This window comes from Pleurodeles waltl, unplaced genomic scaffold (genome assembly GCF_031143425.1).
Source record: "Pleurodeles waltl isolate 20211129_DDA unplaced genomic scaffold, aPleWal1.hap1.20221129 scaffold_144, whole genome shotgun sequence".
In the NCBI taxonomy this organism is placed as follows: Eukaryota; Metazoa; Chordata; class Amphibia; order Caudata; family Salamandridae; genus Pleurodeles; species Pleurodeles waltl.
Window position 1 is genome coordinate 54,943 of NW_027149850.1, and position 20,942 is coordinate 75,884.

General features: G+C 49.4%; 1 protein-coding gene across 2 annotated transcripts in view; it reads right to left on the bottom strand.

The window, feature by feature from the left end:
• Positions 1-1,360: 1,360 nt before the first annotated feature.
• NRBF2 (nuclear receptor binding factor 2) overlaps positions 1,361-20,942 on the bottom strand; it is a 283,596-nt gene continuing 264,014 nt past the window's right edge. For both annotated transcript variants that reach the window (XM_069218932.1, XM_069218933.1), the window contains one exon: positions 1,361-2,643. In XM_069218932.1, the coding sequence (XP_069075033.1) occupies positions 1,912-2,643 (732 nt within the window). In that variant the 3' untranslated portion in view covers positions 1,361-1,911. The remainder of the gene's footprint in view (positions 2,644-20,942) is intronic.

Consider the following 20,942-nt stretch of genomic DNA (forward strand, 5'->3'; position numbering starts at 1 on the left):
TGCCAACTATGCCAGGATGGCATAGAGGGGGCAATTCCATGATCATAGACATGTTACATGGCCATATTCGGAGTTACCATTGTGAAGCTACATATAGGTAGTGACCTATATGTAGTGCATGCGTGTAATGGTGTCCCCGCACTCACAAAGTCCGGGGAATTGGCCCTGAACAATGTGGGGGCACCTTGGCTAGTGCCAGGGTGCCCTCACACTAAGTAACTTTGCACCTAACCTTTACCAGGTAAAGGTTAGACATATAGGTGACTTATAAGTTACTTAAGTGCTTTGTAAAATGGCTGTGAAATAACGTGGACGTTATTTCACTCAGGCTGCAGTGGCAGGCCTGTGTAAGAATTGTCAGAGCTCCCTATGGGTGGCAAAAGAATTGCTGCAGCCCATAGGGATCTCCTGGAACCCCAATACCCTGGGTACCTCAGTACCATATACTAGGGAATTATAAGGGTGTTCCAGTAAGCCAATGTAAATTGGTAAAATTGGTCACTAGCCTGTTAGTGACAATTTGAAAGAAATGAGAGAGCATAACCACTGAGGTTCTGATTAGCAGAGCCTCAGTGAGACAGTTAGTCATAACACAGGTAACACATTCAGGCACACTTATGAGCACTGGGGCCCTGGCTGGCAGGATCCCAGTGACACATACAACTAAAACAACATATATACAGTGAAAAATGGGGGTAACATGCCAGGCAAGATGGTACTTTCCTACACTAGTAGCATTGTGTTGATTGAGAAACGCTATTTTGGTGCTACTGTGCAGGGACCCTGAAGCTCCTAGGAGGTCTCAGCCACTAACTGTCACTCACTCCTAAAGCTGCTCTTTTGGCTACCAAACTAATAGCAAAACTTCTCACCAGTTGGTATCACCATGACAGTTCAGGGTCCACAGATTCCACACTAGTGTTCAGACCCCCAGCACCTCAGAAGGTTTAAATCGTTAGTTATCACCTTTTCCCTCGATTAAATCCTCTCAGCTTACACTACTCGTATATATGCACCCTGAAATACAGTCGAACAGTGGTTTCCAACCTGTGGCCCGGTAACCTCTGGGTGTCCGCAAAGCCTCTTCAGGGGGTCCGCTGCTGCTTAGAAAATTAAATAATATTAATAGATTACGTCCCCAGCTTCCAGTCATGACTCAGTGGTGGGTCCCCGGATTCCAATAAGGATTCAATGGGGGTCCCCGGGTTCCAGTAATGATAAAGTGGGGGTGCACAGAAGTGAAAAGATTGAGAACCACTGCAGTAGAACATTAATTTTGGGGGTTTCATAGATTTATGACAATGCCTTTGGTATACGTTATTTAATATATTAAGTCAATTATCAGAAAATACCATAACAATTTCAATTTTGCAAACGGATATATTATTATAACCGAAATATTAAACGGTTGTTTCATCAAATAGCAATTTCTAAAGATGCTCCGTATGGTTGTGAGGTCACAGCATGCATCACAACTAACACATTCATTGAAGAGTATTTTAATCTACACTATTGACAAAATTGTAAACTAACAAAACCACACTGAAGTTTATAATCAACCTGAATGTGCCTACTTGCTTACTTTTTCCAGTACATTTATTTATAGTGTTGTTTATTTGTGGTGATTTGTAGGGTGCCTCATATGCCGCGATAAGGCCGCTTTATTTATAGACCATGATTAGGTTTATGAATATATACAATACAAAAAGTAAAGCCCAAACACGAAAATCACAACAAATGTTTTGCAACTTTACAGACTATTCCAGCAATATACAAAGTTTTAAACGTTATGGAAAAAATCCCAAATACACATATGCATTCACAGCGAGCGTCATCCTGGTTCTAGGAATTAGTATTTCTGGTATTTATTCCCCTATTCATATTAATTGGAATACATCGTTGTGTGATTTATTATTTGTCCATTAGTCCATTTAGTTGACCATCTAGATCTTCTGGGAGCTCAAGTGGAGGAAGATCAGGTAATGGACTTTCATAAGGAAGATTGGGAATTGAAATGGCCTTCGTCTTCCTTCCATCTGGCACAAACTTCTGCCAAGCAGAGATAGAGTTGGTAGAGTTTTCTGAAGGTTGTGGAAGACTCCACAACTCTGACTTCTCGAAGAAGTCAGCATCTACATGCAGCTCCCTTTCCTGTGGAGCTATGTGTAGTTTAGAGGTTTCTGCTCTCAGTTGTTCATTCTCTTTTTTTAATCTTTCGTTTTCAGCTAGAAGGATATTAATTAGCTGATTCAGTTCTGCAATTTTGATTGACTGCTCTTCTAGTTTTATTTTGTCATCCTTTGGGGTTCTAGTTTCAACATATGTTTCTAATTTTGCTCTCCGTTTCTGTAGCAAATACAATAACGAGTCTGACTCTCTTTCAGACATAGACTGATGCTTCTGGAAAAATGCTGCCGTAGTAGGACTGTAGTTGAGAAGGGAGACAAGTACACTCTGACCATGAGACTTAGCTACATATGGTTTGTAAGACACCTGTAGATGTGCTGTGAGATCGTTTATTGTAGCTTCAGCTTTCTTCTGGGTTCTAAGCCACTCTTCTCTTTTAGCTCGTTTCCATCTTTCCCGAATGAGCAACTGTTGCTTCATGTGAATATTCTTCTGCAAATTCAAGGATAGCTGAGCCTGAAAAGGGAAAATGGAGATATGTTAACAAAGCAATCTGTATTACAAACATGGTGTAGTACATATGTATGTGCAGAGTACTTGCTACTGACTTTGGTCATTGCACTAGTAGTCAGCCATATTTTAGTAGACTGGATGAACATCATAACCACAACTAGAGTTCCTGGGTGAAGGTTAATTACTGCATCCCCTGCAATTGTCTTCACTCAAATTTATTTAGACAAATCAATCCTGAAAACATTACTGGGTAAAAATGCCCAGTAAATACCAGTACATGTAGATTTTTGGCTGAAAGCTCTCATATACACATTATTTCCCACTCGAATTGGTAGAGCGTGTGATTGTAGTTATTTTCAGTCCCATAAATACCAATCTCCAGGGAATCTGCATTTAGTTTGGCTGATAAATACAATCTTCCCCTGCCACCCTCCAACTGGGCTGCCCATAATGAGGGCCGTATAAGGGGCAGACACAGGGGGTGCATTAGATGATTTTGTCTAAAGCAAAGGTAACTAAGAACTACCAGTGAAACAGCTTATGTACTTACTGTTACACCTGTGCCCTACTGTTCTAAATGAAAGACTGAAAAGCATAAATAATTAATAATGGCAGGCAATCTATGTAGGAAAGTACCATCTTTCTTGAAATGTTACCCCCAATTTCTACCTGTTTATCAGTATGTTTTGCCTGTCTCACTGAGATCTTGCTAGCCAGGACCCCAGTGCTCATAGTTTGTGGTCTATATGTGTTGTCAGTATGCTTGACTGTGTCACTGAAGTTCTGCTAAGCAGAACTCCAGTGCTTATGCTCTCTCTACTTACCAAATTTGTCACTATAGTTTAGTGACTCCAGATTCCAATGCTGATTGGCACACTGGACCTCTCTTATAAGTCCCTAGTATTTGGTACCTGGGTACCCAGGGCATTGGGGTTCCTGGAGATCCTAATGGGCTGCAGCATTTCTTTTGCCACCCATAAGGAGCTCATACGAACCTTTCTTCAGGACTGCCACTGCAGCCTGAGTGAAGTAGTGTACACACTATTGTACAGCCATTTTACACTGCACTTAGTAACTTATAAGTCACCGATATGTCTAACCTTCATTTACTGAAGGCTAGGTGCAAAGTTACTGTGTGTGAGGGCACCCTTGCACTAGCAAAGGTGCCCCCACATTGTCCAGGGCCGATTCCCCGGACTTCATGAGCGCGGGGACACCATTATAAGCGTGGACTACATATATGTCAATACATATATGTAGCTTCACAATGGTAACTCCAAATATGGCCATGTAAGGTGTGTAAGATCATGGAATTGACCCCCAAACCACATCGAGTATTGAGGGGCCAATCCCATGCACCCCAGTACTGCCAAACCAGCTCCCTGAGGTTTCCACTGAAGCACCAGCTGCTGCCACCTCACAGATAGGTTTCTGCCCTCCTGGGGATTGAGCCGTTCAATCCCAGGAAGGCAGAACAACGCTTTTCCTTTAGGAGAGGGGTGTTACACCCTCTTCCATTGGAAATCGGTGTTACAGGCATGGGAGGGATAGCCTCCCAGAGCCTCTGGAAATGCTTTGAAGGACACAAACCAGTCTACACTGGTTCAGTGACCCCCAGTCCCTGCTCTGGCGTGAAACTGGACAAAGGAAATGGGAGTGACCACTCCCCTGTTCATCACCACCCCGGGGGTGGTGCCCAGAGCTCCTCCAGAGTGTCCCTGGTGTTAGCCATCTTGGATTCCAAAGTGTGGGAACCCTCTGGAGTGCTCTGAGTGGCCATTGCCAGCAGGTGACGTCAGGTGGCATTGGAAAATCACTGATGCTGCCTTAGAGCTCACTGCGAAGATCATAAATGACTTCCTCGTGTATGTGACTTAAGTAGTTCAGACCTATCCACAAAGAAACAGAGGACTTCTCATAATTGTAGTTTTACAATACACAGCATAGAAAAATGTGAGGAAGGCTTACAGTGTAGAGGGGAAAGGTACTGGGTCAAACAGGGATGTACCTTCAAGGGAGGCATGTGTATGACCTGGCAGAGCCCAGGGTGCAGTGCACAAATCTGATAGTGTCCGTGTCTGTCTGTCATTCCACATCAGAATGCCGCCTGGAGGGCTTTAATTGGGCAGGTCCTGTTACGATTTAGATGTGGCAGTATTTAAAAACTCTCTTTGGAACTGTTCCTACTTGGCCCTCTTCATGTCGTTTACAGGCAAAATCAATTCCCAATGACAACTGTAAAAACGTGCATTGAGGTAATCGATAAAAGTGAAATAGTCCCTGTCTACGTTTAAGTTTTACTTCATCTTGCATTCTGTAAGGGTATTTGTTTTTTTCACATCTTGTGTTTCTGTAGTTTTTTTCATGCAACATTTGACTCTCATGTGAACTGACTCAAGGTGTCTGGGTGAGTTCCAGTTATGGGTTGGTATTCATAATTGGGCTGAAAGTAGTGTGAACTTCTTAAAGTGCCTATTAGTGGGTCATAAGGGTGTTCTGACTTCATGTGCATGCAATCCTTGGCCGCTCTGCAGAGCGCACAGAGTGATAATTATAAATGTGGGTATGGGAAAGTATGTGTAGGAGGTGCGCAGCTGTCAAAATACTGACAGCACCAAAAGAAAAGAAAATGCAGTGCTTAAATGTGGGTTTGTAGATTTTGTGGCTAGGGGAAGGTGAAGTGGAGGAGATGAACAAGAGTTCGTAGAGAATAGCGTGGCAAGACAATGTGAAGAATAAAATATGTGGGATATACAGATGAAGAATTTCTGAAAGAAGTGGAAAGAAAAAGGAGTAGGGCCTAACAGAACAAGAGAAAACAGAAGAAAGTGTTGTGAGGGTGGAATGAAAGTGATTGAGACACTGTGACGATCAACTCCCCACCCACAGATCTCAGTAATGTTTAATTCAGTTTCACATTTGCAGAATTGAAAGATTTTTAACTCTAATTCTTCACAAGAACATCACAGTTTTATTTGATACAGCTGACAAGCACTGACAAGGCCAATAGGTCTGGCTTGCTTAAGGCAAATGTCTGTTGGTTTGTTACATATCTGGATGTAATGACATAGAATTCACAGAATGGCACGCAAATACTGGTCAAGAATCACACTGTGCAAAACTCAGTATTTCAGTTTTAATTTTGGAAGCCACACCTTTAATTACGTAGATCACGCTTCTTCAAAAGGATTCATAGCTACACGTCTTTGTCCATGCCCCTTGTAGAGACCTCTCCCACATTTGCCTTCCTACTTAAAGCAGTGGCTATTTGGGATGAGGATCACAGTGATCTGACCTATACACAGCTTTGGAGGTTCATACCCCTCACAGGTCTTCTGGTACGGAATGCTTTAGCAATTGAAGTCAGCTTTTAAATTATGTGTTCCCTGCTGCAGTATTGGTTTACCCCTATCTGAATCTGCTTGAACATGTGAAAAGTATGAGATATAGGATCTGCATGGCTGTGATTTTATCCAGTGCTGTTGGGTCCTGACAAAAAAACACAGCTTCATTTACATTCATAAGGTTCAGGGCGGGCCTTCGAAACCACCAGCACTGTATCACCTGCTTCCTTAAACTGCTTGGATTGTCACCCATCCGTTTCTAGAGTGTGACAGTCGGTCATGAGGCCCGTGTTTGTGCTTCATGTTGTGCCACTCCAAGGCTCTTTCAGTAATTAATATTTGATAAACTGAGCAACATGGTTAAGAAGTCCTGGAGACACAGTTGCAACTGTGATCTTAGAACCCAAATGGGCATGTCAGCATCATGTTATGCATCATTCTTAGATGGCTCACACTGCTATTTTTTATATTATGGTTGTAAGAGGCTGGCCTGGCTTGTAGTGGGTACCAATGGTACTTATACCTTATGCCAGGTCCAGTTATCCCTTATTAGTAGAGTGTAGTAGTGTTCTAGCAGCTTAGGCTTATAGAGGTAGCTATAGCAGAGCAGCCAAGGCTGAACTAGGAGACAATGAAAGCTCATGCAATACCACTTATATCATATAGGTACTATATCATAAGAAAGACAATACTCATAGTTACTAAAAATAAAGGTACTTTATTTTAGTGACAATATGCCAAAAATATCCCAGAGGATATACTCCCTTAGGAGGTAAGTAACATACAGAAAATATACACAACTAACCAAACCAGGTACATAAAACAGTCAGAAAGTAGTGCAAACACTGTAAAACACATTAGGATGCAATAGGCCTAGGGGCAACACAAACCATGTACTGAGAAAGTGGAATGCGAAACACAAATGGACCCCTAGGCAAGTGTAGTTTCTAGAGGGTTGCTGGGAGTATGGGAAAACACTAAGGCCCTCATTACAACCCTGGCGGTCGGTGTTAAAGCAGTGGTAATACCGCAAACAGGCTGGTGGAAAAAAAAATTGGATTACAACCGTGGCAGAAACCACCAACATAGACAGCCACTTTAACACTCCGACCGCCAAGGCGGTAGAAACAAACAGCGCGGCGGTCACCGCCAACAGACAGGCGGGAGACAAAGTACCGCCCACCCTATTACAAGAGGCCTATCCGCCACCTTTTCCGGGGCGGAACCAACGCTATCAAAAGCACGGCGGAAACAGTACACAGAAGGGAAAACACTCACCTCTCAACACCCAACGAGGAACCAGGAGGCCATGGAGCCCGAACTTCATGTGTTATCCATGTTGGTTTACCTCCTCTTCTATGAGGAGCACGAACGGTGGCGGCGGCGACAACCACGATGAGTACTGCACCTACAACACAGGGGAGGGGGGGAGGAAACAGAGTGACACACGCAACACCCCCACCTTCACCACCACACACAACAACAGACACACAAATACATGCAGCAACAGTACAAATACACCCACTCACCCGCTGGAAGAACGGAAGGACAAAAGGAAATGATTGTAACCATTGTAATCAAGAAAAATACAGTATTCAAAAGTCAAAATTCAGTATATACAAATATGTACACCAACTACACAAGTCTGGATAGTGTAATAATCATTGTCCGTAGACCACTGGGCCCAAAATGCATGGGCGAGGCCCACCCATGATACGTGACTGAAACAGAGAGAACACTGCTGGGGCATCAGATCGAAAATATACAGGCACCTCAGGGGGATGGGGGGGGGGGCACCTCAGCCTGATGAACGCACAACACCACTGCTGCACAAGGGGGCTCTATGCCCATTGATGTATCCTAGGGAGTGCAATGCCACAGTCTCTCAAGTCTCTCAAGTGGGTGGTTTGCCCACTGCCTTATCCTGGGGACTGTAAAGCCACAGTCTCTCAAATCTCTCCAGTGGGTGTTTGCCCACTGCTTCATCCTGGGGAGTGCAAAGCCACAGTCTCTCAAGTCTCTCCAGTGGGTGGTTTGCCCACTGCTTTATCCTGGGGAGTGCAAAGCCACAGTCTCTCAAGTGCTTCATCCTGCCAAGGACTGAGGTAGTGGATGTATCTCTCCACTGGTTCTGGAGGGGGCATGGTGCCCAGAGTGCTCGATGTGCAGTATGGCCGGTACAATTCCCTCACCTGGGTGTGCGTGCCACGGGATCTGCGAGGTTCAGGTAGCATGATACGCCGTGGAGGCAGCGACATACCCCACACTGCTGCGCCTTCCACCTGCAGGTGTAAACAGTGATGGAAGAAATGCCTCATGGAAGTTGCCCAGGGTCCAGGAACTCTCCTCCAGCCTCAGACGACTGACCACTGGGGATGGTAGCCATGTCAGCGGTGGTGCCTGTGTCCGAGGACGCCGCGGGGCCGCTGGCAGTGCTTGCGGCGGTGTCTGTCGCGGCGGTGCATGGGTCAGCACCTGCAGAGGGACACAGCAGGACGTTTCCTGCAGCCTCGGACGGCTGGCCACTGGGGAAGATGCTGGGAACTGTCGCTGAGGCTGTAGACGTGCCGGGGCAGTGCAGGTGGTGGTGCTTTCAGCGGTGTCTGTCGCGGCGGTGCTGGCGGAGGTGCATGGGTCAGCACCTGCAGAGGGACACAGCAGGACGTTTCCTGCAGCCTCGGATGGCTGCCCACTGGGGAAGATGCTCGGGACTGTCGCTGAGGCTGTAGACGTGCCGGGGGCGGTGCAGGTGACGGTGCAGGCGGCGGTTGTGGTGGCGGGGCAGTTAGTGGTGTTCGCCGCCATACAGGTTGGCGTGGTCGTGGACAGAAAGTGTGACACTGGTCCCTCAGTCGGTGCCACCATACCACCTCCTGACCTGCTCTTCAGCTTTTGGCCCTTCCCCAGCTTTGATGGTGCTGCAGTTGTCTTGCCACTATCCCCTTTGGTTTTTGCTGAGCCCTTGGTGGCTGGTACTTTCGGCTTCTCCCTCCGGGATGAGGGCACCTTTTTCACCTTGGCAGGTGGCGGAATGTCCTTGCCCTCGCTACGTGGCACACTGGCAGCCCTGATGGGTGGCGCACTCCATGACCCGCAGTTGCTGGCACCACTGTGCCTGGGGATTTGGGGGCTGAAGTGCTGGGCTGGGACCTGGAAAGCCTGGCCCTAGGGGAAGGACGGGGGGGAGGTGTAGGGAAGAGGTCAATGTTAGCCAGGAAGAGTTTCTTAGACACACTGGGACGGAAAGATGGAGGGGGTATGGGAGTGGAGGTAGAGGTAGTGGTTGTAGGAGGTGTACGTCTGCTGAATTTGGGTGAAGGTACATGGGCCGGAGGCTGTTGTGAGGTGGATGGCTGTTGGGTGGGTGTGTGCCTTCGTTTGTGTACTTTGGGAGGAGGCCTCACAGACACATTGGGAGAGGACACTGGGGATGTGTGCATGGTAGTGGGGGTGGTGAGTGCAAGTGAGCGGTGTGTGCTGATGGGCTTGCTGGTGATGGAGGAAGTGGCTGAGGATGTAGTGCATGCAGGTGTGAGTGGAGACAAGACTGGGAGGGAGGAGGAGGACGTGGAGGAGGGGGACACAGTGGAGGCCGTGGATGTTGGTGTGTCTGAATGGGTCTGGTGCTTGTGTGAGTGCCTGTGGGATGTGTGGTGCTTATCTTTGCCATGTCTACTCTTGTGTGTTGATGAGTGTGCATGCTGGTCTGATGGTGTGCTTGGGATAGGCTGAGGTACAGGGGATTGGGTCTGGGTAGAAGAAGTTGGAGGGGGGAGGCTGGACAAAGGGACAATGGCTGCCATCAGTGCTGAGGCCAGAGCCTGAAATTCTCTCTGTTGGGCTGCCTGCCCAGAATGAATGCCCTCCAGGTATGCGTTTGTTTGTTGCAAATGCCTCTCGACACCCTGGATGGCATTCACAATGGTAGATTGCCCAACAGTGAGGGAGCTCAGGAGGTCAATAGCCTCCTCACTGAGGGCAGCAGGGCTGACTGGGGCAGAGCCTGAGGTGCCTGGGGCAAAGGAGATGCCCACCCTCCTGGGTGAGCGGGCACGGGCACACGCTGAGGGACTGCTGGGAGGGTGGTGCTGGTAGGGGGGGTGGCGGCTGTACCTGTTGATTCAGTGGCCACCGCAAGGGAGCTCCCATCAGAGGAGGAGTCGCTGTCACTGCTGTCTGCTCCTGTCTGCTCCTGTCCTCGCCGTGGAGCTCCCCTCGCCCTCCCTCCCACTGGTGTCTTTAGACTCCGTTGTTTCGCCCTCCAGGGCCAAGTGGGTTGCAGCTCCCTCCTGCTCCGATGCCAATGCACAAAAAGGGGGGGAAAGACAGAAGAAAGACATGTTCAGTGCATGCAACACCATTACCGTTGGCAGACACAACACACATGGAGCAGCCCTCTGCACTAACAGTTCCTAGACATTTCAGCTGACCATGGGGTACGAGGCCTAAGACCAATTGCTGCACACCTGGAAGTCACGGGAGCCTGACTAGATGTAGATGGCTCTTACCACTGGTGGGGTTGGAGTGCCACATAGCGTGCCTCACAAGGGACCTTGCCTACAAACTTTGCCCTGGCCTAGGGGAAGCCACTGCCCACCTCCTCCACCCAGACGCCTCGTAATGCGCGCTGAGTCAGCTGAATGAGAGTGTACTCACCCCCTTGTGGCTGCTCTGATGCCCTCAAGCACCCATCCAACTCCAGATACGCCACCGCCAGGATCCGGAACATCAGGGGGGGTCATGACGCGACGGGCACCACTCCCACGTTGTGAGGCCAACCCAAGCTGGTCCCCCGCCGTCTTCTTGATCCAGCGGTGCAGGTCCTCCCATCTTTTATGGCAGTGGGTGCTCTGTCTGTGGTAGACCCCCAGGGTCCGGACATCCTTGGCGATGGTACGCCAAATACCCTTCTTCTGGTGGGCACTGACCTAGAGGAATGGTACAGGGGAAAAGGAAATTACTTACCCGTCCGGACTGTCATACTCATTGCCCCCAAGTTCCCACCCTTGCACGACGCACATACACTCCCCATCCGCACATGCAGGCCTCAGCACCCCCATGTATCTTCCATCCACACCACTCAAAACAGGCACTGCCCATGCAGCATGCTCACAGTGTACTCACCTGTTGTCTGGAGGACCGTACAGTTGCGTGTACTGGGGGAGGACCACATCCAATAGTTTCTCCAACTCCTCTGAAGTGAAGGCAGGGGCCCTTTCCCCAGGCACATGAGCCATCGTCGCTTCCAGACTGAGGTAACAGCAGCACTTGCAGTGTAGGTCCTCCCCTGTTGAAGGTCAGGTATCAAGTGAGTGAACAGACAGAAAATGGCGGTCACGTCCGCAGTGGTGCGTACCGTCACCACCGGCGTACATCGTTATTGGCTCCTGGGACCCATAGGGCCCAATGTTAACCAATGATGAATTGTGCTGCGGTCTTTGACCGCCCACTGCGACGGTGTAGAACGCCAGCGCAGTTATCACTTATCCCCTTGTCCCACCTTACAGGTCAGGCAGCCGTCACTTCAGGAGGCCACACGGGATGGATGTTAACTGCGTCACACCTATCTAGGCCGGGAATATAGACAGATACCGCCACATTGCAGATTAATTACGTTTCTGAAAATAAGACATTGTGATACCTCAGTGTTGGATGACTCTCTGCTCGCTGTTCTCCTCCATAGGGCACATCCGCTGGGGCAGGGGATGAGATGGTGGCACCCTCCGGTGTGCAGACCTCTGGTGGACCTGTCGACAATGGAAGAGAGACACATCCTGGTCACATACAGACTTGATCGTGCAACAATTTAGGAACTGTGTGCCCAGTTGGAGCCAGACCTGATGTCAGCTTTCTGCCATCCCACAGGAATCGCCCCCTCTAGTGCAGGTCCTGTCTATACTCCATTTCCTGGCCAGTGGGTCTTTTCAGACAACAGTGGCCATGGCATCAGGGATGTCCCAGCCAATGTTCTCAAACGTGTGGTCCAGAGTGTTATCTGCCCTGCTGAAACACATGCGCAGCTACATCGTTTTCCCTCAGGTGGATAATTTGCCCACAGTGAAAGGTGACTTATATGCCCTGGGCCATATCCCCAACATCATTGGTGCCATTGATGGGATACATGTGGCATTTATCCCCCCTGCAGAAATGAACAGGTGTACAGAAACCGGAAGAGCTACCATTCGATGAATGTGCATATTCTGTGTTTGGCAGACCAGTACATCTCCCATGTCAATGCCAAGTATCCTGGCTCTGTGCATGACGCTTACATTTTGAGGAATGGCAGCATCCCTTATGTGATGGGCCAACTCCAGAGGCACAGTGTGTGGCTAATAGGTGAGATCAAGGTCCCAATACAGTTGAAATAGGTGTCTGGGTATGGAGTTGTCCCTAAGGGTTAGTGTGTGTCTAACAGTTGTCCCTCGACATTTGCAGGTGACTCTGGTTACCCCAACCTGTGATGGCTACTGACCCCAGTGAGGAATCCCAGGACATGGGCAGAGGAACGCTACAATGAGGCACATGGGCGAACTAGGAAGGTGATCGAACGCACCTTCAGCTTCCTGAAGACCAGATTCCGGTGTCTCCATCTGATCGGTGGCTCCCTATACTACTCACCGAAGAAGGTGTGCCAGATAATCGTGGCCTGCTGTATGCTGCACAACCTGGCTTTGTGACCCCAGGTGCCTTTTCTGCAGAAGGATGGGCCAGATGGTGGTCTTGTGGCAGCTGTGGAGCCTGTGGACAATGAAGAAGAGGATATCGACAACCGAAACAACATCATCAGGCAATACTTCCAGTGAGACACAGTTAAGAAGATGCCACTGTTTCCCACATCTCATTCTATTGTTGGAACTAGCATAAGTGTGTCATTTTCATTTAGTGTATGGACCCTGACTTGTCATTTTGACTTTCCATTTCACAGATTTGGGTCCCACTTTGTGCCCTCTGCTGTGTTTACTGCTGGCCTACAGCTGTGTTACATTGGTATGTGAACAAGTACATTGATATTGCTATATTCCATAGTTACTGCAATTACACATTTGTGCAAGCACAGACTGACTCTAGATTGTTTTGTGATTGAAGTGTGTTTATTCCTGTGCTAATAAGTGGAGGGAGTTGTAAAATGGGCTGGGATGATGGTGGAGGAATGTCCATGGCAGAGTCCAGTCTATTTGTTTCACAGGTGCATTGTCCAAAGGGGCATAGGAAGTGGAGCAATGGCAGTTTAAGGATGGACAGGGTGATATAGTGGGACAGAAGGGTGACATTCAGGGGGGTCTCATTTCCTAGCGGGGGGCTTGGCAATGTTCTCTGTCTTGTTCCTAGATCACAGGGACCATTTTCGGCGGTGGTTCTCCATCTGCAGGGGTTGGGTTGCTGGTGTCCTGTTGTTCCTGTGGCGGTGCCTCCTGTCCACTAGCGCCGGCGGAGGTGGAGGGCTGTTCATCGTCCAGGCTAGTGTCAGGGGCCCCTTGTTGTGCCACTGTGTCCCTCCTGGTGTTGGTGAGGTCTGCCAGCGCCCCTGCAATAGTGACCAGGGTGGTGTTAATGGACTTCAAGTCATCTCTGTTCCCAAGGTAGTGCTCCTCCTGCAGCCGCTGGGTCTCCTGAAACCTGGCCAGTACCGTTGCCATGGTCTCCTGGGAATGATGGTAAGCTTCCATGATGTTGGAGAGTGCCTCGTGGAGAGTGGGTTCCCTGGGCCTGTCCTCCCCCTGATGCACAGCAGTCCTCCCAATTTCCCTGTTATCCTCTCTGCCTCTGTCCCCTGAACCGTGTGCCCACTGCCACTGCCCCCAGGTCCCTGATTTTCTTGGGTTGGTGGGTTTTCCTGGGTTCCCTGTAGTGGTGGACACACTGCTGATTGAAGTGTCCTGGGGACCGAGGGATGGGCCCGCTAGCTGTGTGCTGTGCTGGTGTTTCCTGAGCGGGGAGGCTCTGTGGTGGCTTGTGACAGTGTCAGGGGAACCGACTGCCCCGAGGTCCCAGATGGGCCGGGCTGGTCATCTTGATCCAGTTGTCCAGAGCTGCTGTCATCACTGTGGGCCTCTTCTGTGGGGGGACTGGATATGTCTGGCACCTCCTGTCCGATGACGTTGGGTAGGGGTCCTGTTGGGGTGTAAATGCATAATTATTGTATGTGTGTGTGCCATCGTGTGCAATGGGTGGTTGACCCTGTACTCCAGTGCTTGCATTATTGGCTTGGTCCTTGTGTGATTGGTGATTTTGGGGCATGAGTGAGTCTCTGTAGTGGAAATGCTTGGGTGATGGGTGTCCATGCATTGGTGTCATATGCAGGGCTTGGTTTTGGGATGTGTGGGTTGTGTTGGTGGGGTATCTGTGGGTAGTTGGGGTGATGGGTGTGAGGGTAAGGGTGGGAGTATGTGATGGCATGCAGGTAGGGTGGGGGGATATAGTAGTAAAGATTTGCCTTACCAGGGTCCAGTCCCCCTGATACTCCTGCGAGGCCCTCAGGATGCAGTATTGCCAAGACTTGCTCCTCCCATGTTGTTAGTTGTGGGGGAGGAGGTGGGGGTCCACAGCCAGTCCTCTCTACAGCAATCTGGTGTCTGGAGACCACGAACGCACCTTCCCCGTAGGTCATTCCACCTCTTTCTGATGTCATCCCTAGTTCTTGGATGCTGTCCCACAGGGTGCACCCGCAGAAGTACTAGAGCAGGCACTTAGAAGATCTGAGGACAGCGGTCGACTCAGAGTCACAAAGGAGGGTCCCACGACGTCAGATTTCAACTCAGCAAGTTGGGCAATGCAGGACGGAGTTCTGGGAACCCAGGCTAGGCTGTGCACAAAGGAAGTCCTGGAAAAGTGCACAGAAGCCGGAGCAGCTGCAAATCACGCAGTACACAGGTTTGCTGTCTGGCGTGGGGAGGCAAGGACTTACCTCCACTAAATTTGGACAGAAGGGCCACTGGACTGTGGGAGACACTTGGACCCAGCTCCTGTGTTCCAGGGACCACGCTCGTCAGGATGAGAGGGGATCCAGAGGACCGATGATGCAGAAGTTTGGTGCCTGCGTTGGCAGGGGGAAGATTCCGTCGACCCACAGGAGATTTCTTCTTGGCTTCCAGTGCAGGGTAAAGGCAGACAGTCCTCAGCGCATGTACCTACAGGAAACAGTCGAGAAAGCCGGCAGGATGAGACACTACAATGTTGCTGGTAGTCTTCTTGCTACTTTGTTGCGGTTTTGCAGGCGTCCTGGAGAAGTCAGCGGTCGATCTTTGGCAGAAGTCGAAGAGGGAAGTGCAGAGGAACTCTGGTGAGCTCTTGCATTCGTTATCTGAGGAACAGCCCAGAGGAGAGACCCTAAATAGCCAGAAAAGGAGGTTTGGCTACTGAGAAAGGAGGCTTGGCTACTGAAAGAGGTAAGCACCTATCAGGAGGGGTCTCTCTACGTCACCTGCTGGCACTGGCCACTCCAGTGTGCCCCAACGCCTCTGAATCCAATATGGCAGAGGTCTGGGACACACTGGAGGAGCTCTGGGTACCTCCCCTGGGAAGTACTGGTCAGGGGAGTGGTCACTCCCCTTTCCTTTGTCCAGTTTCGCACCAGAGCAGGGCTGGGGGATCCCTGAACCGGTGTAGACTGGCTTATGCAGAGATGGGCACCATCTGTGCCCATCAAAGCATTTCCACAGGCTGGGGGAGGCTACTCCTCCCCAGCCCTTCACACCTATTTCCAAAGGGAGAGGGTGTAACACCCTCTCTCAGAGGAAATCCTTTGTTCGGCCTTCCTGGGACTGGGCAGCCCAGGCCCCAGGGGGGCAGAAACCTGTCTGAGGCGTTGGCAGCAGCAGCAGCTGCAGTGAAACCCCCGGAGAGGCAGTTTGGCAGTACCCGGGTTCTGTGCTAGAGACTCGGTGATGCATGGAATTGTCCCCCAATACCAGAATGGGATTGGGGTGACAATTCCATGATCCTAGACATGTTACATGGCCATGTTCGGAGTTACCATTGTGACACTACATATAGGTAGTGACCTATATGTAGTGCATTCGTGTAATGGTGTCCCTGCACTCACAAAGTCCGGGGAATTTGCCTTGAACAATGTGGGGGCACCTTGGCTAGTACCAGGGTGCCCACACACTAAGTAACTTGGCACCTAACCATCACCAAGTGAGGGTTAGGCATATAGGTGACTTATAAGCTACTTATGTGCAGTATAAAATGTCTGTGAAATAACGTGGCCGTTATTTCACTCAGGCTGCAGTGGCAGTCCTGTGTAAGAATTGTCTGAGCTCCCTATGGGTGGCAAAATAAATGCTGCAGCCCATAGGGATCTCCTGGAACCCCAATACCCTAGCTACCTAGGTACCATATACAAGGGAATTATAAGGGTATTCCAGTGTGCCAATGAGAATTGGTAAAATTAGTCACTTGCCTGCAGTAACAATTTCAGAAAGCAGAGAGAGCATAAACACTGAGGTTCTGGTTAGCAGAGCCTCAGTGATACAGTTAGGCACCACACAGGGAACACACACAGGGCATACATTATGAGCACTGGGGTCCTGCCTAGCAGGATACCAGTGACACATGGGCAAAAACAAACATACATACAGTGAAAATGGTGGTAAAATGCCAGACAAGATGGTACTTTCCTACACACACTCCTTCCACATTGCTTTGAGATATGCAGACACGAAGTTACTACCTCTGTCTGATACCATTTCCTTAGCGAGACCACCAGTCTTGCCACAGGCTTGTGAGGTCACACAGGAGCGACGAACGAGTTGCTTACCTTCGGTAACGACTTTTCTGGTGGATACATTAGCTACCTGTGGATTCCTCACCTAATGAATACTCCCATTGCGCCAGCATTCGACAGAAATCTTCTTCCTAGCTTCTGCACGTCGACGAGGACATCACAATTGCCCACGCGACGCCGTCTGACGTCATACAGGCAATAAGAGGTCCTCGCCGACGTCAGTACCAACATTTTTTACGTGCCTGAGAATAATAGGCCATTGAGATGAAAGAACAAATTGAAAAATGTAATGACATTCCAAATAATTACATCATTCTAATAACTCAATCCTTCTTTTGTTTTTAAAACAAATAAACAAATATATGAACAATATATATCAATATGAATATATATACAGAATATATACAAGTCCTCAAAACCAAGAGGAGCACACTCAAGAATTACTTGGCTAGACCAGACAGGCAACGAGGAGGCGGGTGGAACCGTGAGGAATCCACTGGTAGCTAATGTATCCACCAGAAAAGTCATTACCGAAAGTAAGTAACTCGTTCTTCAGATGGATACAACTACCTGTGGATTCCTCACCTAATGAATAGAGTCCCAAAGCAGTACCGCACTCGGTGGAGGGTGCCTGAATGGTTAAACCAAGAAATCCTGCAGCACCGACCGTGCAAAATGGCCGTCCCTTCTGACCTCAGAGTCCAAACAGTAATGCTTCGCAAAAGTGTGAAGGGACGACCAAGTTGCGGCCTTGCCGATGTCAACCACAGGAACACCCCTAGCCAAGGCCGAAGAGGCCGATTTAGCTCTGGTGGAATGAGCTCTTATACCATCAGGGGGTTCTTTCTTTGCTAAAGAGTAACACATTTTAATGCAAAGAACAACCCACCTGGAGAGTGTTCTCTTGTGGACTGCCTTTCCTCTCCTCTGTCCCACGTACCCGATGAAGAGCTGATCCTCCAGCCTGAAATCCTTTGTTCTGTCTATATAAAAGCTTAGCGCCCTCCTTGGATCTAAGCGATGAAGTCTCTCTTCTTCCTTTGAAGGATGAGGCGGAGGATAAAACGTGGAAAGAGTAATCGTCTGGGACATATGAAAGGGTGAAACAACCTTCGGAAGGAAAGCAGCCTTGGTCCTCAACACCACCTTATCCCCATAAAAAGATGTATAAGGGGGTTTTACAGATAGAGCTTGCAACTCACTCACTCTCCTTGCAGAAGTAATTGCAACCAGAAAGACCGTCTTTAGGACCAATAATCTCATGGGGCAAGAGTGCATAGGCTCAAAGGGGGACCCCATAAGGAAAGTTAGAACCAAGTTCAAATCCCACTGAGGCATAACGAAAGGAGTAGGAGGGAATTTATTCATAAGACCCTTCAAGAACCTAAGTACTATAGGGGATTTAAACAAAGAAGGCTGGTCTGGAAGACAAATAAAGGCTGAAAGAGCAGACAAGTATCCCTTAACCGTAGTCACTGCACAACCCCTCTGTGCTAGAGACAATGCAAAAGATAAAACATCCGACAAATGAGCACGTAAGGGATCAATCTGCTCTCTCTCCACACCAAACCACAAATTTAGACCACCTATTAGCGTAGATAGATTTAGTGGAGTGTCGCCTGGCCGCTAAGATAACATCCACTACATCAGGCGGGAGAGAGAAAGAACTCAGGTTGCCCCGTTCAATCTCCAGGTATGCTGGGGGTGGGGGTGTAAAACCTGCCCCTGCGACTGTGAGAGGAGGTCTGCCCTGAGAGGGAGACGGAGCGGAGGGCACAGTGAGAGTTGGAGAAGGTCCGTGTACCATACCCTCCTTGGCCAATCCGGAGCTATTAAGATGACTTGGGCCCGGTCTTGGCGTATTTTCCTCAATACTCGAGGAATCAAGGGTATGGGGGGAAACGCGTAAAGCAACTGGTCGCACCAGGTCCTCTGAAACGCATCCCCCAATGCTCCTTGTACCGGATACTGGAGGCTGCAGAATAACGGGCAGTGCGAGTTCTCCCGGGTGGCAAACAGATCTATCCGAGGAAACCCCCACATCTGGAAGATTAGAAGGACTTGATCTGGATGGAGACGCCACTCGTGATAGGCCGAGAAATGTCGACTGAGACTGTCCGCACGTACGTTCAAGACTCCGGCCAGATGATTTGCTACCATTCAAATCTGATGGTCCTTTGCCCAGGACCATAGCCGAAGAGCTTCTCTGCAGAGAAGGTACGACCCTACCCCTCCCTGTTTGTTTATATACCACATTGCGGTAGTATTGTCTGTCAGGACCTGAACCGACTGACCGCGAAGGGATGGGAGGAAGGCCTTGAGAGCCAGATGTACAGCCCGTAACTCCAACAGATTGATATGAAACATCTGTTCTACTGGAGACCAAAGACCTTTGATTTCCAGGTCACCAGATGAGCTCCCCACCCTAGAGTGGAAGCATCCGTTATTACTGTGGCCACTGGTGGAGCTTGCGAGAACGGCCTTCCTCTGGAAAGATTGCCGTCCGCAATCCACCACTTCAAATCCGTGGCAGCATCTCTGGAGATCCTCACCAAGCCTTCGAGATCTCCTTTGTGTTGAGACCACTGCCTTCGGAGACACCACTGAAGAGCCCTCATGTGCCAGCGAGCATGCGTGACCAACAGTATGCAGGAAGCAAACAGACCGAGCAGACGTAGGACCTTGAGGACTGGAATGACCGCTCCACTTTGAAACATTGGAACCAACACCTGAATGTCCTGAATCCGCTGAGGCGGAGGAAAGGCTTGATTCAATGTTGTATCCTGTACTGCCCCTATGAACAGGAGGCGCTGAGAGGGCTCTAGGTGAGATTTGGGCACGTTTACTGAAAAACCCAGGTCGAACAACAACTGGGTTGTCGACTGCAGGTGATGCAACACGAACTCCGGAGACTTGGCTTTGATCAACCAGTCGTCCAGATAAGGAAATACTGCTATCCCCTTCCTTCTGAGCTCCGCTGCAACCACCGACATCACCTTCGTGAAGACTCGAGGTGCTGAAGTAAGACCAAACGGGAGGACCGCAAACTGATAGTGCTGCGACCCTACCACAAACCGGAGATACTTCCTGTGCGACTTGAGTATCGGGATATGAAAGTAAGCATCCTGCAAGTCGACAGACACCATCCAATCTCCATTGTTCAGCGCCAAAAGCACCTGAGCTAGGGTCAGCATCTTGAACTTTTCCTGTTTGAGAAACCAATTCAAGATCCTTAGGTCCAGGATTGGTCTCAACCGACCATCCTTCTTGGGAATCAGGAAGTACCTCGAGTAACAACCGTGACCCCTTTCCTGCTCTGGGACCAACTCCACCGCGCCCTTTGAAAGGAGGACTTGAACGTCCTGTTCTAACAAAAGGAGGTGTTCTTCTGAACAATAGGATGGGCGGGGCGGGATGGGGGGGCGGAAAGTCCCGAAAGGGAAGGGTATAGCCGTTTCTCACAATGCTGGTAATCCAGGAGTCAGATGTTATGACCTCCCACTTGTGGAGAAAATTCAGTAACCTCCCCCCTACAGGAGTGGAGTGAGTGGGAATTGGTGGAAGCCTAAGGCTGCTTCCCCTGCTGCACCCCTCCAGAGGAAGAGGAAGAGGCAGAGTGCTGCTGAGTGGCTCCCCTGGTACGGACCCTACCCCTCCCTCTGAAAGATCTATAGGAGAGAGCAGTGGTGGATTGCTGGAATTTCCCTCGAAAGGAAGAGGAGGAGGAACCACGACCAAATCCTTGAAACCTCCTAAAAAATCTGGAGGAAGTAGAAGAAGTGGCTTGCAAGCCCAGCGACTTGGCCATGGCCCTGCTCTCTTTGAACCTTTCTAAGGCCGAATCCGCCTTGGCACCAAAGAGATGTCACCATCAAAAGGAAGGTCCAGTAGGGTTGACTGCACATCAGAGGAAAATCCTGAGTTACGAAGCCAGGCCTGCCTCCTCGTAACTACAGCAGTGCCCATGGCCCTAGCAACCGAATCAGTTGTATCCAACCCAGATTGGATAACCTGAGTTGCAGCTGCCTGAGCGTCAGATACCAGGCTTAACAATTCCTGAGGAACATCTGTGTGTGTTGATTTAATCTCGTCCATCAGGGCATAAATGTATCTTCCTAAAATGCATGTAGCATTGGTGGACTTCAACGCCATGCTACATGAGGAGAACACCTTTTTGGATGACATGTCCATCTTCTTGGAGTCTCTATCCGAGGGTACAGCTGGGAAAGACC